At 36.9% G+C, this 12,323-nt stretch overlaps 1 protein-coding gene across 3 annotated transcripts in view; it reads left to right on the top strand.

The window, feature by feature from the left end:
* Positions 1–12,323, top strand: part of LOC103142695 (caldesmon, smooth muscle-like) — a 34,057-nt gene that overhangs the window by 2,966 nt on the left and 18,768 nt on the right. For 2 of the 3 annotated variants that reach the window (XM_016674703.1, XM_016674701.1), the window contains exons 2-6: positions 6,531–6,668; positions 7,284–7,391; positions 9,262–9,496; positions 10,149–10,285; positions 11,389–11,650. In XM_016674703.1, the coding sequence (XP_016530189.1) occupies positions 6,531–6,668; positions 7,284–7,391; positions 9,262–9,496; positions 10,149–10,285; positions 11,389–11,650 (880 nt within the window). Of the gene's footprint in view, positions 1–6,530; positions 6,669–7,283; positions 7,392–9,261; positions 9,497–10,148; positions 10,286–11,388; positions 11,651–12,294; positions 12,321–12,323 lie in introns of all 3 variants that reach the window. The other variant, XM_016674702.1, reaches the window with a different exon arrangement.

Below are 12,323 nucleotides of genomic sequence, written 5' to 3'. Positions count from 1 at the left end.
CTTTAGCGACGGACGCCACGGCTTTAGCGACGGACGCCACGGCTTTAGCGACGGACGCCACGGCTTTTGCAGCAGATGTCAGTATTTGAGTGGCAGCACACCCTAGCTGCCACTAGGTGGCCAGAGAGCGTCCGAGCCGTCACCAAACCATTGGTAGCTGTATGTGTGTCTGTAGCCGAGGCATTATGTCATCAGAAGTGTCACCATAGCTGCCACTGAAGCGATTTGAGCTTGCTGTTTCCCGCTGAGGTGTTTTGTTCAGGAACCTAAAGTCGTATCAGCCTTTAGATTCATGTCAGGCCAGTTTTCTGGTCAATCAAGCCCAGTAACACCATGTTAATTGGTGTTGTTGGTAGTTTTGGCAACAATCCAGTTCTTTTTCTCCGTAGCCCAGTTCAAAACCGCTCTGACGTTTTGACAAACCCTGAATGCCTCTGTGTGGCGTCTTTTGACTCAAGCTGCTGTCCACAACTTTGGATCCTCCCAAAGCTCCTTTTTTCTTCTTTGTCCTTCCACTAAACTTTCTACTAATATTTTTTTGTTTTCTTTAGTGGCTTTTGGATAACAGCTGAATTATGTATGATAAAAATATGTATTTTTAATCATAAATTTGTTTTAAAAAATAATATTTTAATAGTTAAAATATTATAATATTAAAACATATTACAATGACCCAGCTCACTGGGTTTTCATAAGTTGTGAGAATATAGTTATTAAAACTGATACAAATATTAATAATTCATTGAAATACACCACGATTAAATCAACAGAAAACACAAATTTGATACCGATTATTGCTTTCAATACTTTATTATCCTTAGAACAGATGCTGGTTTTATGTAATAAAACCATTAAGATTTGCCTTTGCTTTGTTAAAACTGTGTGAAGAAGTATCTTTTAAACGATTTTTTAATTATAAAATGTGTTAAAATCATTTAGCTCTTTCTTTTTCTACAAAACTCTTTCAGGAAGACGTTAAATAAAATGGAAACACTTTTCAGACTTCATTTTGGCCTCATCAAACTCAGATTACATCAAACCAGACCAGCTGTTTATTGCAGTCCATGTGTGTTTCCAGTGAAAACCTCGATCTCATAATTTGGTTTTGTTTTGATTGTTCCTCTCTTTCTGTGGCTCTTTCTCAGCCCGTCCTCATTGTCAGAGATTTCCTCTTTATGGTGGAACATTTCTGAGTGACTTCACTGAAAATGACACCGATCTCTAACTTCAATGGCTTCCTTCATAACTGCAACTCCTTAATAGCCATGACATCATCTGGCTGCGTTCACACACAAAGAGACGGCCGTCCCCGAGGCCTCCATTGCCTCATTGTTGAAGTGGTGGAAAATCTGATGTTTGTCAGACAGATCTCCTCTATAATTTGCTTGGTGCACATAAAAGCTCCACATCATCATGTTAAAAGTCCGGAGTGGAGTAATAACCAGTTGCATTTACTCAACTACATTTACTGTAGTAACTTTTTGGAAAAAACAATGTACTTTTTACTTTTACTTGAGTATGTTTGAGCTAAAATTTCACCAGACACAGACACACACCTGCAGTTTCTGTTTATAACTTTTTTATTGAAAGAAACTGATTTTGCTATTTTTTGTTACCTTTTGTGATTTTCCACTTGATTTTTTTATTTTGGTCCATCTGATGATGTCATTTTTAAGTATTAAATGATTGATAATTTGATCAGTTACTCAGTTCTTGAGTAGACTTTTTACCAGATACTATTTTACTCTTTTTTTGGTCGCCTACTTTTTAATTTTACTTAAGTAATTTTATTATGAAATATTTCAACTCTTACTTGAGAAAATGTCTGGATTTTCTACCAACTGGATGAAAAACAAATGTTTTTTAATCAAAGATTCACCAGACACAGACTCACACCTGCAGTTTCTGATTAAGTTTATAAGTTTTTTATTGGGGAAAAAAAAACCTCACTTTTTGTGATTTTCCACTTGATTTTTTTACTTTGGTCCATCTGATGATATAATTTTTAAATATTAAATGATTGATAATTTGATCACTTACTCAGTACTTGACTGTTTAGTAAATACTTTTTTACTCTTACTTGGGTAATTTCTTGGATGGAAACTTTTTACTTGAGTAAAAGCCCATTGGAGTAGTTCTACTCTTCCTAAAGTGCGGTTTCTGGGTACTCTGCCCAGCTCTGTAATAGTCGCAGCGTTCCTCGGGGACGCGTCGCAGGCCAGGCTGCGCTGTGCTGCGGCGGCTTCAACACATGGCCTGCAGCCCTGCATTTTTTCAGAGTGACTGAATTAGCTGATCCAGACAATACGCCGAGCATATCCTGCCGGTTTTATAGTGCAGATGGTTCATGATACATTCGCAATTAGCAGGTAATTTACAAGGTGCAAACTGGTGTGTTGGTGTCACATTTGGCATGCAGCTTAGTTTGAAAAACAGAGTGTGGTCAACAATAAAACTCTGCCACAAAAAATGCAAAAAATTAGTTGAAAATGTTGCTTAAAGGAAACAGTTGCTTTATTTCTTCTTCACTGTGAAACGAGCTTCTGTTGCACAAGATTCTGATTCTTCCCCGCACTTTCATTTTGTTTTATCTTCCTAATTTAATTCAGTTATATTAAAACCTTTACATAAAACATGATCTAAATTTCCATTGCTTTAAAATTCCATTCATGAGATGAATTTCTTCTTGTAGTAGCGCCCCCTAGTGTGTAGACTGCACCGAGACTCATGAATGACTTTCAGTTTTATCTCCCAAAGGAAAAGGTACAACTTTAACTGGTACAGTTTACAATAAAGCTCTCATAATAGATGGCTAATAAGTAGTTCATATGTTATTAATTAATCTATAAACACTTTATAAATCATTATAACAGTTTATTATGTGTTAATTAAGGATAAGAAGAGAAACAGATTTTATCTGGAGTTGTTATGCTAAACATTTCAGACTACATTGTAAGCACAATAAGCATTTGTAAATGTGATTTGTTAGCATTTAGTCTCATCATTAATAACTGCATAATAGACAGTTATTAATGATTTATAAAGTGTTTACAGATTATAAACTTAACTATTTATTAGCCATCCATAAGGTTGGCCATATTGTAAAGTGATTTTTGGAATAAAAAAATGACATTTACATGTTTTAACCCAAATTTAAAAATGTAGGTTGTTTAATTAATGTATTTTTTGTTTAAATATATTTTTTAAACTTAGATCATCTTTCTGCAAAAAATTACGTAGGTCGTTATTTTAGGAAGGTGACGATATTGTATAAAAAATGAAGCATGGATTCAGATGCGTTCAGAAAATTTTAATTGGAAAGTTTATTAAAGAAGTGCATAATTTTGTTGTAATTGTGCAAACTGATTTTGAGACAGAAGTAGCGAAATGGACTTTAATTTTAGATTACAGGGCAGCAGATTAGATCTACTATTCTGTTGCCTGTATGAGTAACATATTTAAAAATGGATACAGAAAATCCAAACTCCTGATACTGAGAAGCTCTAAAGTCATGCTAATGACTGCTAACTTTGCCCTAAAATTAAGGATTTTTTATTTTTCATCCAGTTGGAAGAAACCATCATCAAATGTTTGAATAAGGTCAGAAACTGAAAGGCATTTCTCTTAATATAATTATCAAAAATGAATAAAGCAGACAGTTTTGAATGAATGATATTAATGAGAGAAAAGTTGTTTGAAAGAGTTGGTGCATGTTATGTTTAAAGTTTTTTATTCTTCAAAAATTGTGGCACTTTTGTCTTTCCATAAGCCTACAATTTGCTCTAGACTTTTTATTTCTGCTGAATGAAAACGAGCAGCTTCCCGTGCCTTTTGTTAAAAGCTGTTATTGCATTGCTGCGGTGTGGAGTGCTTTAAATCGTATGTTTACTGCATCACTTAACAGAAAGACATAAAAATGCATGTGTGGATAGATACTTCTCTGACTGCTGGGGATTTTCTTTGAATAAAGTAAACTTCAACTAATTACAGTCCATCGTTAAAACTTAGTTTGTCAACCAACCTTTTAAAAGGACACCAACATGCAGATTTTCTGGAATATCTACTAAATCTAAGTCACTCTATCTGTAATAAAATGGAGATGCATTACTAGAAAAAGTGTTTTCCTTGTTCTCTGAGTTGTGCAGGATAATAAAAGTTTTATTATCCCTGAAGGAATCAGGCAAAAAGCTGCAGATTGTTTATGACTTATAATCTACTATAAATTGTGGTGCCTGGGTTAAAATGTGAATCCAATCAATTTGTGCTTTTATCTCTTTGTGATGCTTCAGTCAGCTGTGCTGAGAGCCAGATTATCCAACCTGATCCCCACTGGATCCATTCACATCCAACAGAACCAGAACTTTCCGATCACGGTTCCACTGAAGCCCAAGATGTTTGATTTAAATCCCACATAGAAATAATCTCAGCAGATTTACTGTGTTCATGTTGGATTTCCTTGCTCATGTATACGGATGTTGACACTTTTAATCTGTTCTGCACCGAACCCAAACCTCATAAAATGATAAAATGAAATTGCGACCTTGTTTGATTCATTCATTACCAGTGGTATTGGTATGTTCTTGCTGAATACTGAGATCTTCTGCAATTCTTTCTCCAAGCAACATAAAAATAAACACTTTCATACCGACTGATTTGGCTCATTTCCTCCTGCACCGTTTCAAATGGGAGGGATGTGCCACGATTTGGACATATAAATGGAGCTTTAAAACATTAATTCAAACTCAGATGTATCTGATTTGGATTTTTGGTGATAATCCAAGACAAAACAGTATCGCAGTGAAGTAAATCAGTTTTTTATTTCCTTCAGAATATTTCTAGTTAATAAATACTACTACCTACTTTGTGTAATTTACTCTATCATTAAAAATGCACATCTTGTGTCCATATACATGAAATAAAATCCCATAACCTGCCATACAGGGAGTTTTGCAGTTGTGACGTATCAGAATGTGATTTTTATTTGCTAAAATAATGTACGTCTTTTCCCAACAACCCTAACATTTTGACAGTTCCTGCTCATCCATCCTCCCTCTGCAGCATTACCTCAGCTGCCACTCCTCGTCTGTTTCCTGTGGGGCTTTTCTCATGAGGTTCACATCAAGTCAAACTTTTCAGCAGCTGAATCAAGTTTATCCAGATGTTCTTCCACAATGAAAGCAGTTATTGTCGTTTTTAATTAGTCCCACTGGAGGCTTCTTCGAAAAACAAAGTGTTTTCTTTCATGCTACATAAACTTTTCCACAGATTCATTGTTTTATCCTATCGAATGAAAAAATATAAATTACAAGGATATTGTTATGCATGTATCTCATTTTCAGTTTGATGTCTGAGAAGGCAATTTTTTGCTACCTGCTTTAATCACGTGAAGAAGAAGCTTCTTTAAAGCCTTTAGTTTATCTACTGAAAACATTAAGGCATAAATGTTTCTACAGTGAATCTGAGTTTTGTAGAAGAAATTTTTAGAGGAGTTTTAAAAATGTATTTGCTGAAAAAGGGAGAAAATTATAACGTGAACATGCCATGTTTTGCCAAAAAGCTGCTTTACATCTCAGCAGGTCAGAAACAAACAACGAATCTCAGTGCTGCTACTTTTTAAGACGTTCCTCTGATAATATTTACATCATATCCCTGGAAAATGTTATTTCACCGTATTATGTTCCCGTTAAGTGTGCTAAATGCTTTGGTTGGAGAACAACCAGTGAACCTGTTACCTGGCTGTTCTTTAGTCGTCTTCTTCACGGCTAACATCTGAGGAGTTACACCGAGTCCCCTCTCCTGCAGTTTGGCTAGAGAGAGCATCACCTCATCAGGAGTCACAGTGGAAAACAGCTAAAAGTTAACAAGCCGTGAAACACAGATACCGACTCAAACCGTTAGCCAACCAGTTAACAGGCCACTGGTGCTCATTATTTCTCTGCTGCATGCCAATGGTCATATCTTCACCCTGAGCTTCTCTCTGTTTGAATTTCATAACTTCTAATGATAAAATACAGCTAACAGATATCTGGCGCCATATTTAGTTATTTAGCCTGCCATAACAGAAAAGCCCACCAGGTTGTTCATTCATTTATAAATGTTGCAGTTTAAGCTAAATTAATTAGCAAGCTAAATATTTAGCTTGAAGATTAATATTTAGTTTGATAACTAAATATTTACTTTCAAGCTAAATGTTTAATGAGCAACCTAAAAATGTCATTTGAGGCAAAATATTTAGCTTCAAATGACTATTTAGTTACTATCTGAATATTAATCTGATTGAGCATTGTTAATACTGCATGTAAAGGTTGAAAGATTAGGGTTTAATTCAATGTTACTTCGGAACATTAACTCATTTTAGCACAAGAAACTCATTTAAAAGTTAAATTAGCAACTTTACTGTAAATATATCCTACTCAGTTTGAAAGATTTTGACCTGAAACTTTGAAAGTTTTCATAAAAATAAAACAACACAGAATGCACCATAAAACCGGAGGCATGCTGACGGCGTGTTGTGTCCGTGCTGGCTGCAGGGTGACGGTGCAGCGGAGCCAGGAGGATGCAGAGGAGGTGGAGCGGGAGCGGCGGAGGAGAGCCAGGGAGAAGCAGAAAGAAGAAGGGATCCTGTCCTTCCCAGAGGCCCGGCAGCAGGACGGCACGCACAGCACAGAGTGAGTTCAGTGCAGATCAAGTTCAGCGTAGAGCGAGTTCAGCGCAGAGCGAGTCCAGCGCGCAGAGGATTCAACGGTTCAGTCCTCCAGCTGTGACAGATAAAATCAGCATTTCAGAAACGAGATGAAAAACATATTTTTATTTTACAGAACATATTAAACACTTTGATCCAGAAGCTGAGGAGACTTTTTACCAGTGGTTTTCCCAAAATAAAGAGTTAATTTCTTGATGGTTTTCTTGAGATAACAAGTTAATGTCCCGATTTCCACTTGAGTAGATTGGTGTGTGTTCAACCTCTCTCCATCCATGATAACTCGTTATAACGAGAAAAGCACATTATCTTGAGAAAACATGAGCACAAAACGATTAATTTGATTCCGAATTTAATTGTTGGTATTTATTCTACTAGTTGTAACTTCAACCTTTAGACTTATCAATGTTTTAAGTGTTTTCACTTTGAGTTTTGAGAAAACTCAAAGTGTTTTTGAGTTTTCTCAAAAACACTTGAGAAAGTGTTTTTGAGGGTAGGGTTAGCATGTGTTTGCATGTGTATCATTTCTTATTTGTTTTCTGTGCTGCTCGTTTCATTCCTCTGCCTTGTTGTTCTTTTGTAGCTTTGCAGGTTTTGAGCCATCTGCCGCTGGACATTTCGTACCAACCATGCATCAAATCGCTCCGCCTAGAAGATGTTTTGCTCCTACTGTGACTGCTGATCCTGTAAAGTAATTTTCTTTGATCCATTTGTTATAACATATACTCCAATAAGTACAACCTACCAGCAGGAGGCAGCGTTGAGTAATTTAATCTTATTTGTCAAGAGTTAGCAGAAGCAGAAAGATCAGAATCAAAGGACTGGGTGGAATTGAACATTTTCTGGAAATAATACACCTAAAATGTTTACATTTTTCATGACTATTTATCCAGATATTAAAAAAAAATATGTACAAAAAAATCAAAAATGAACTGGTAAACAATGGCTGTAGTTTATGGGTATGAATTGGTTTGTTTACAGGTGCAAATTGTTGCACTTTTTACTTTAAAAAGACATCTGGTCCACTTTCACATGAACAAAACATGCCTCTGTAGATCCCATCTACTTGATTTGAACAAATCACCAAACATATATTACTGTCACTATCTCCAAGGATCCGTCTGATAACGTGAGCAGAGCTGAAACTGGAGACCGTTTTGCCTCTCTGTTTGATATTTCCATGGTTACCGTCCCTGTTGACATGGAGCTTGATGGCACAAGCCCCGTCTACCATCTGCATCTTCTTTGTGTGACATTAGGAAGCCTTGGATGCTTGATTAGGAAACCAAGCAGCAACAGGAGCGAGTAAACACTCACACTGTAAATCACTTTCATTATTTGTCCAGCTTTAACATCCACGTCACCCTGCTCTCCGGAAAGAGTTTTTCCATCGAAAATCACCAAACAAGACAACCAATCCAGACAGGATCAAAATTCAGTTACTAAAACAAAACGGTGTGTATCCGAGTTTCCTTAATATTTTTTGTGACGAATCGCATTAGAAAAGGTTGAAGGAAATGGAAAAATTTGAATAAAAAATAAAGTAAAATAAATTTTCTCAAAATAGTTACATTTTCTTGGTGTTTTTTTTTTTTTTTTTGCTTTTCTGAAAAAGAACAAATTCGCTAAAGACATTTGCTGAATAAGAATAAGGACAGCATGTAGCTTCGCTTTGCTAGTTAGCATGACAGACCATCTACAACTTCACATTACTGAAAACTTCTCTGTTGTTCTGAAATGTTTGGTTCATGCTGGTTGGAAACTTCTACTTCCTTTTCATTACGTCCATGTGTAGCATCAACATTGGACTGAACTGAACTTTCCCTAGCTTAGTTGATTCTCTCCAAATCATTAGATAGTAGAAAAAACTAGTAGAAAAAAAGGTTTGCTCACAATTTGCATGACAATTGGATGTAAACATAGCTAATGGCAGTTTATGGTGCTTTTACACCAGTTCTGCTTGGTCCGTTTTAATAAAAGTCCAGTTCATTTGGGGGAGGTGTGAATGCTAATGGACAGTTCGGTTGAAGTGAACTCTGGTGCGGTTTCAATTTATACGTGAACACCAAGCGCAGCAGCCACTGCTCCAAAAGCAGGAAGGGGACTACAGCGCAGGGCATTCTGGGTAAATAAAACCAAAACAAATGTGCTAGCCTAGCGCTAGAAGGAGAAATGGCTTTTCACCAAAGACAAAAGAAAAACCCTAAAAACATAAAAATCTGACAATACTCCATTTTGTTTACATTCTGTAAAGTCGGAAGTTGCTTTCAGCGTCTTCCTCAGAGGATTTCATGTCGTTCTGTCCAGTGATTCTTGGTGCAGCGCCCCCACAGGTGAGGAGGGGAACAGATTGCTTAAAGGGTTTGGATCGTTTGACACAGCGCAGTTTGAAAGAGATGTGAGAAAAAAATGCAAAAACAAAACGAAGGAAATCAAAAGCGTATATTATAAAACCGCAGAGGCTTGCAGGTAGTAGTGCATGCAGCTTTCTGTAGTTTCCTGGTCTTTCCTGGAGGTGAAACAGAACCTCCATGTCCTAAACATTTCTGGCCTGTTTTCAGGTCCGAAGAGGAGCTGAAACCTTCCCGCTTTGCTCTGGAAGAAGACGAAGGTTTCAGTGACTGGAGTCACCGGTTGGAGAACCGTCATGAGACGGAGGAGCAGGAAAACTGCAGGGCGAAGGAGCACAAACCATCTGCAGCATCAGAGTCTGGGGGGTACAAGCATGAGGAGGAGGGAAGAGGAGAAGATGGAGGAAGGAGCTCTCAGGAAGATTCAACACGACTTTCAGAGAAGGTTTGTTCTCTGTAGAGTTTGTTTCACGGAGTAATCCACTTATAGAAACAAGTAAAAAGTATTTCTGAGAATAAATGCTGCTGAGCAGAACAGGGGCGTCACTAGGTTTTAAGGACAAAGGGGACTTTGACCCGAGGAGGATGTGAGCAAACACAGCGGGCGAATACAAAAGGAGAAGTTGCTTTTCCACTTTAAAAATAAAGTTCAGGGTAATAAAAATCTCTTCTACTACAAAATATGAATGTGAACTGTTAATCTCTAATTAAACGGTTTTAAACCAAACGTTGCTGAGATAATTAGCAAACTTTCATGCTTTTATCATCTTCAGTCTAATTTTAGCCATATTTTACATCAATCATCTACTATTATACTATGAAGCAAAGGGAATCTGACAGATTTATGATCACATTTGAGTTAAAAATGATAGTTTGAATGATTATTTATTTAAACTCATGTTGGGGAAAAAAGTTTTGTACAAAAAAATCATTCAGGCTTCAGTTTCTCCATAATAGGACTACTGACACCACTGATACACAACTAATAAAGTTCCTCTCTGCCAGGCTTTCTGTTTCTGTCAGGTTAAACGTAATGTTTGTTTAGCCGCTAACGACAGAAGAAGATGTTCCTTCGTTTCTCCTGTGGCGTTTTGCAGACATCCAGCTCCCAAACTCCCGTCAGGACGTCGTACAGCTCCTCCGTCTTCCTGTCGCAGGACGCCAGGCAGCATCACGCCGCAGGACATCCTGCAGACCGGACGTCGTACCTGGCAGCAGGGACGATAAGGACCAGGTGAAGCCCACAGCGCCCCCTAGTGCAGGGGTTCCCAAACCGTCACAATGCTACAACATATGTAAACAAACATCAGCTGTTAGAATTTTTCTTATTCACTTTTTCATAATTATTACATTTATTTAGCATAAATGCTGCATCATAGCTTCTGATTTTAGGAAAATGTGATTATTAGATAATATATTCTGACTTTATTACCAGATAAAACAAATTTTCCCACTCCATGTCCAAGAGTCACTTTATGTTTATAAAGCTTCACTTTATTTTCATCATAATCCTTAACAGCAGCTCGTTGACGTAAGCGACTCTCTGATGGACTCTGCTGCTAAAATGAGTTAAAACGATGTAGAAAGATAAAAACACATGTGATGATTTCTAAAATTAACATGAATTAAACTTCTGCTGAAACAATTAATCAGATTAATTGTGATTAATTGATTATTGAAATTATCGTCAACTGATTTAGTAATTGATTAATTGTTAACTGGATAATACAGACTCAAAAAAGGTTGTTTGCATAAAGAACAACAGAGAGCAGATATTTAGCCAAAACTGGCCAAATATACACATTTACACACATTTTGCATTTAAAATAAAATAAAAACCTTCATCTGTAAATCTGCTCCACCCAAAACTCCTATGAATCCTATGAAGCACCTTTTGATATCCAATTATTACTCAGTTAGTCCAAAGCATACAATCAACAGATCAACCCTTCACTGTACTGTTGAGTTGAGCTTTTCATATGTTGACGTTAAAAATATCCTTTGCTACAAATGATTAAGCGTCCACTAAAGGAATGCTGGGTTGTTGCATTTCAGGCAGTAAAATGTTCCTTTTTTTCATACTTCAAAAAGGAATTGAATTATTTGTTTATTTGCTTATTTTAATGTGATTCTAATACAGAAAAATATGCAGAATATGCCAAATTTTTTTATCTAATTAATCAGGATAATCAATTGCTAAAATAATCGTTAGTTTCAGCCTTAAATTACAGAACAAAGTACCACAACTCCATTAAAGTGAGGTAGAATTGAGAAGCCAACAAATCCTTTCTGAAGCACTTGTGATATTTTATTAAAATATTTTTGCTTCCATCCCAGAAACGTCGACCACAGTGGAGGAGCTCACCGGCTGGAAGTGGATGAGGAGCAGAAGACGCAGCAGGAAGAGGAGGATGATGAACAAGAGGTGAAAACAATCCTGCAGATGCAGCAACAGACTTCAGCTGATGAAGAAGCTCAGGAGGAGGAAGAAGAGCGAAGCTCCACAGGTGAAAACTGGGGAGAAATCCAGATCAGGAAGCAGCAGACACACAGGCCAGCGGAGGAGGAAGACGAGGAATATCACGAAATAAAAGAAGAGGTTCGCAAAAACTGCTGCTGAATTAATCCTGCTATTTCCTATTTTCTCATGTAACATGTTCCACTGTTAATGTTACCATTGGAACTAGAACTGTTTCATCAATTTTAAGGAATTATTGACTTAAAACAAGCTCCTGTTTCTTACTGAAAAGTTACTTTTAAGTTATTTTTGTATTATTTCAAGATATTTACACAAGAAACTAGACCAAAACTACTTGGATATAGTTTGTCTTTTTGCAGTGCAGATAAGAAATGTGGGTTTGACTGTTAGTTGGGTGAAACATTTCCAGAGTTCCTTCTTCTCTGTCTTTAGTTTCATAAAGGACTCAAACACATGTGGACCTTTCCTAATAAGCTACAGTCTGACTTCAAGGTTGAAAGCAATAAAATCAGAAGAATGTTGCTTTGGCTCGCACAGAGCTGAAATGAAATGTTACCTGACGAAAGCAGCGATGATGTCAGTTCCCAGACCAAATTCCAGTTTTTACCAGCAGCTTGTTTCCTGTTAGTCATTAGTCTTCTGCCCAACAACGCAGTAAACAAAAGCCTTGCAAAAACGTTCAGATGGTTTAATCTGGTTTCAAATAATCACAGGTGAAATCCTCTCAGCATGAAAAACTCCTCAAGAGCAGCTTTCTGTTTCAGCGATCAGAGGAGAGTGAGAGACGACGGGA

This window comes from Poecilia formosa, unplaced genomic scaffold (genome assembly GCF_000485575.1).
Source record: "Poecilia formosa unplaced genomic scaffold, Poecilia_formosa-5.1.2 Scaffold99, whole genome shotgun sequence".
Taxonomy (NCBI): domain Eukaryota; kingdom Metazoa; phylum Chordata; class Actinopteri; order Cyprinodontiformes; family Poeciliidae; genus Poecilia; species Poecilia formosa.
Note: the sequence above shows the minus strand (reverse complement) of the source record. Positions and strands in the feature narration are given on the sequence as shown.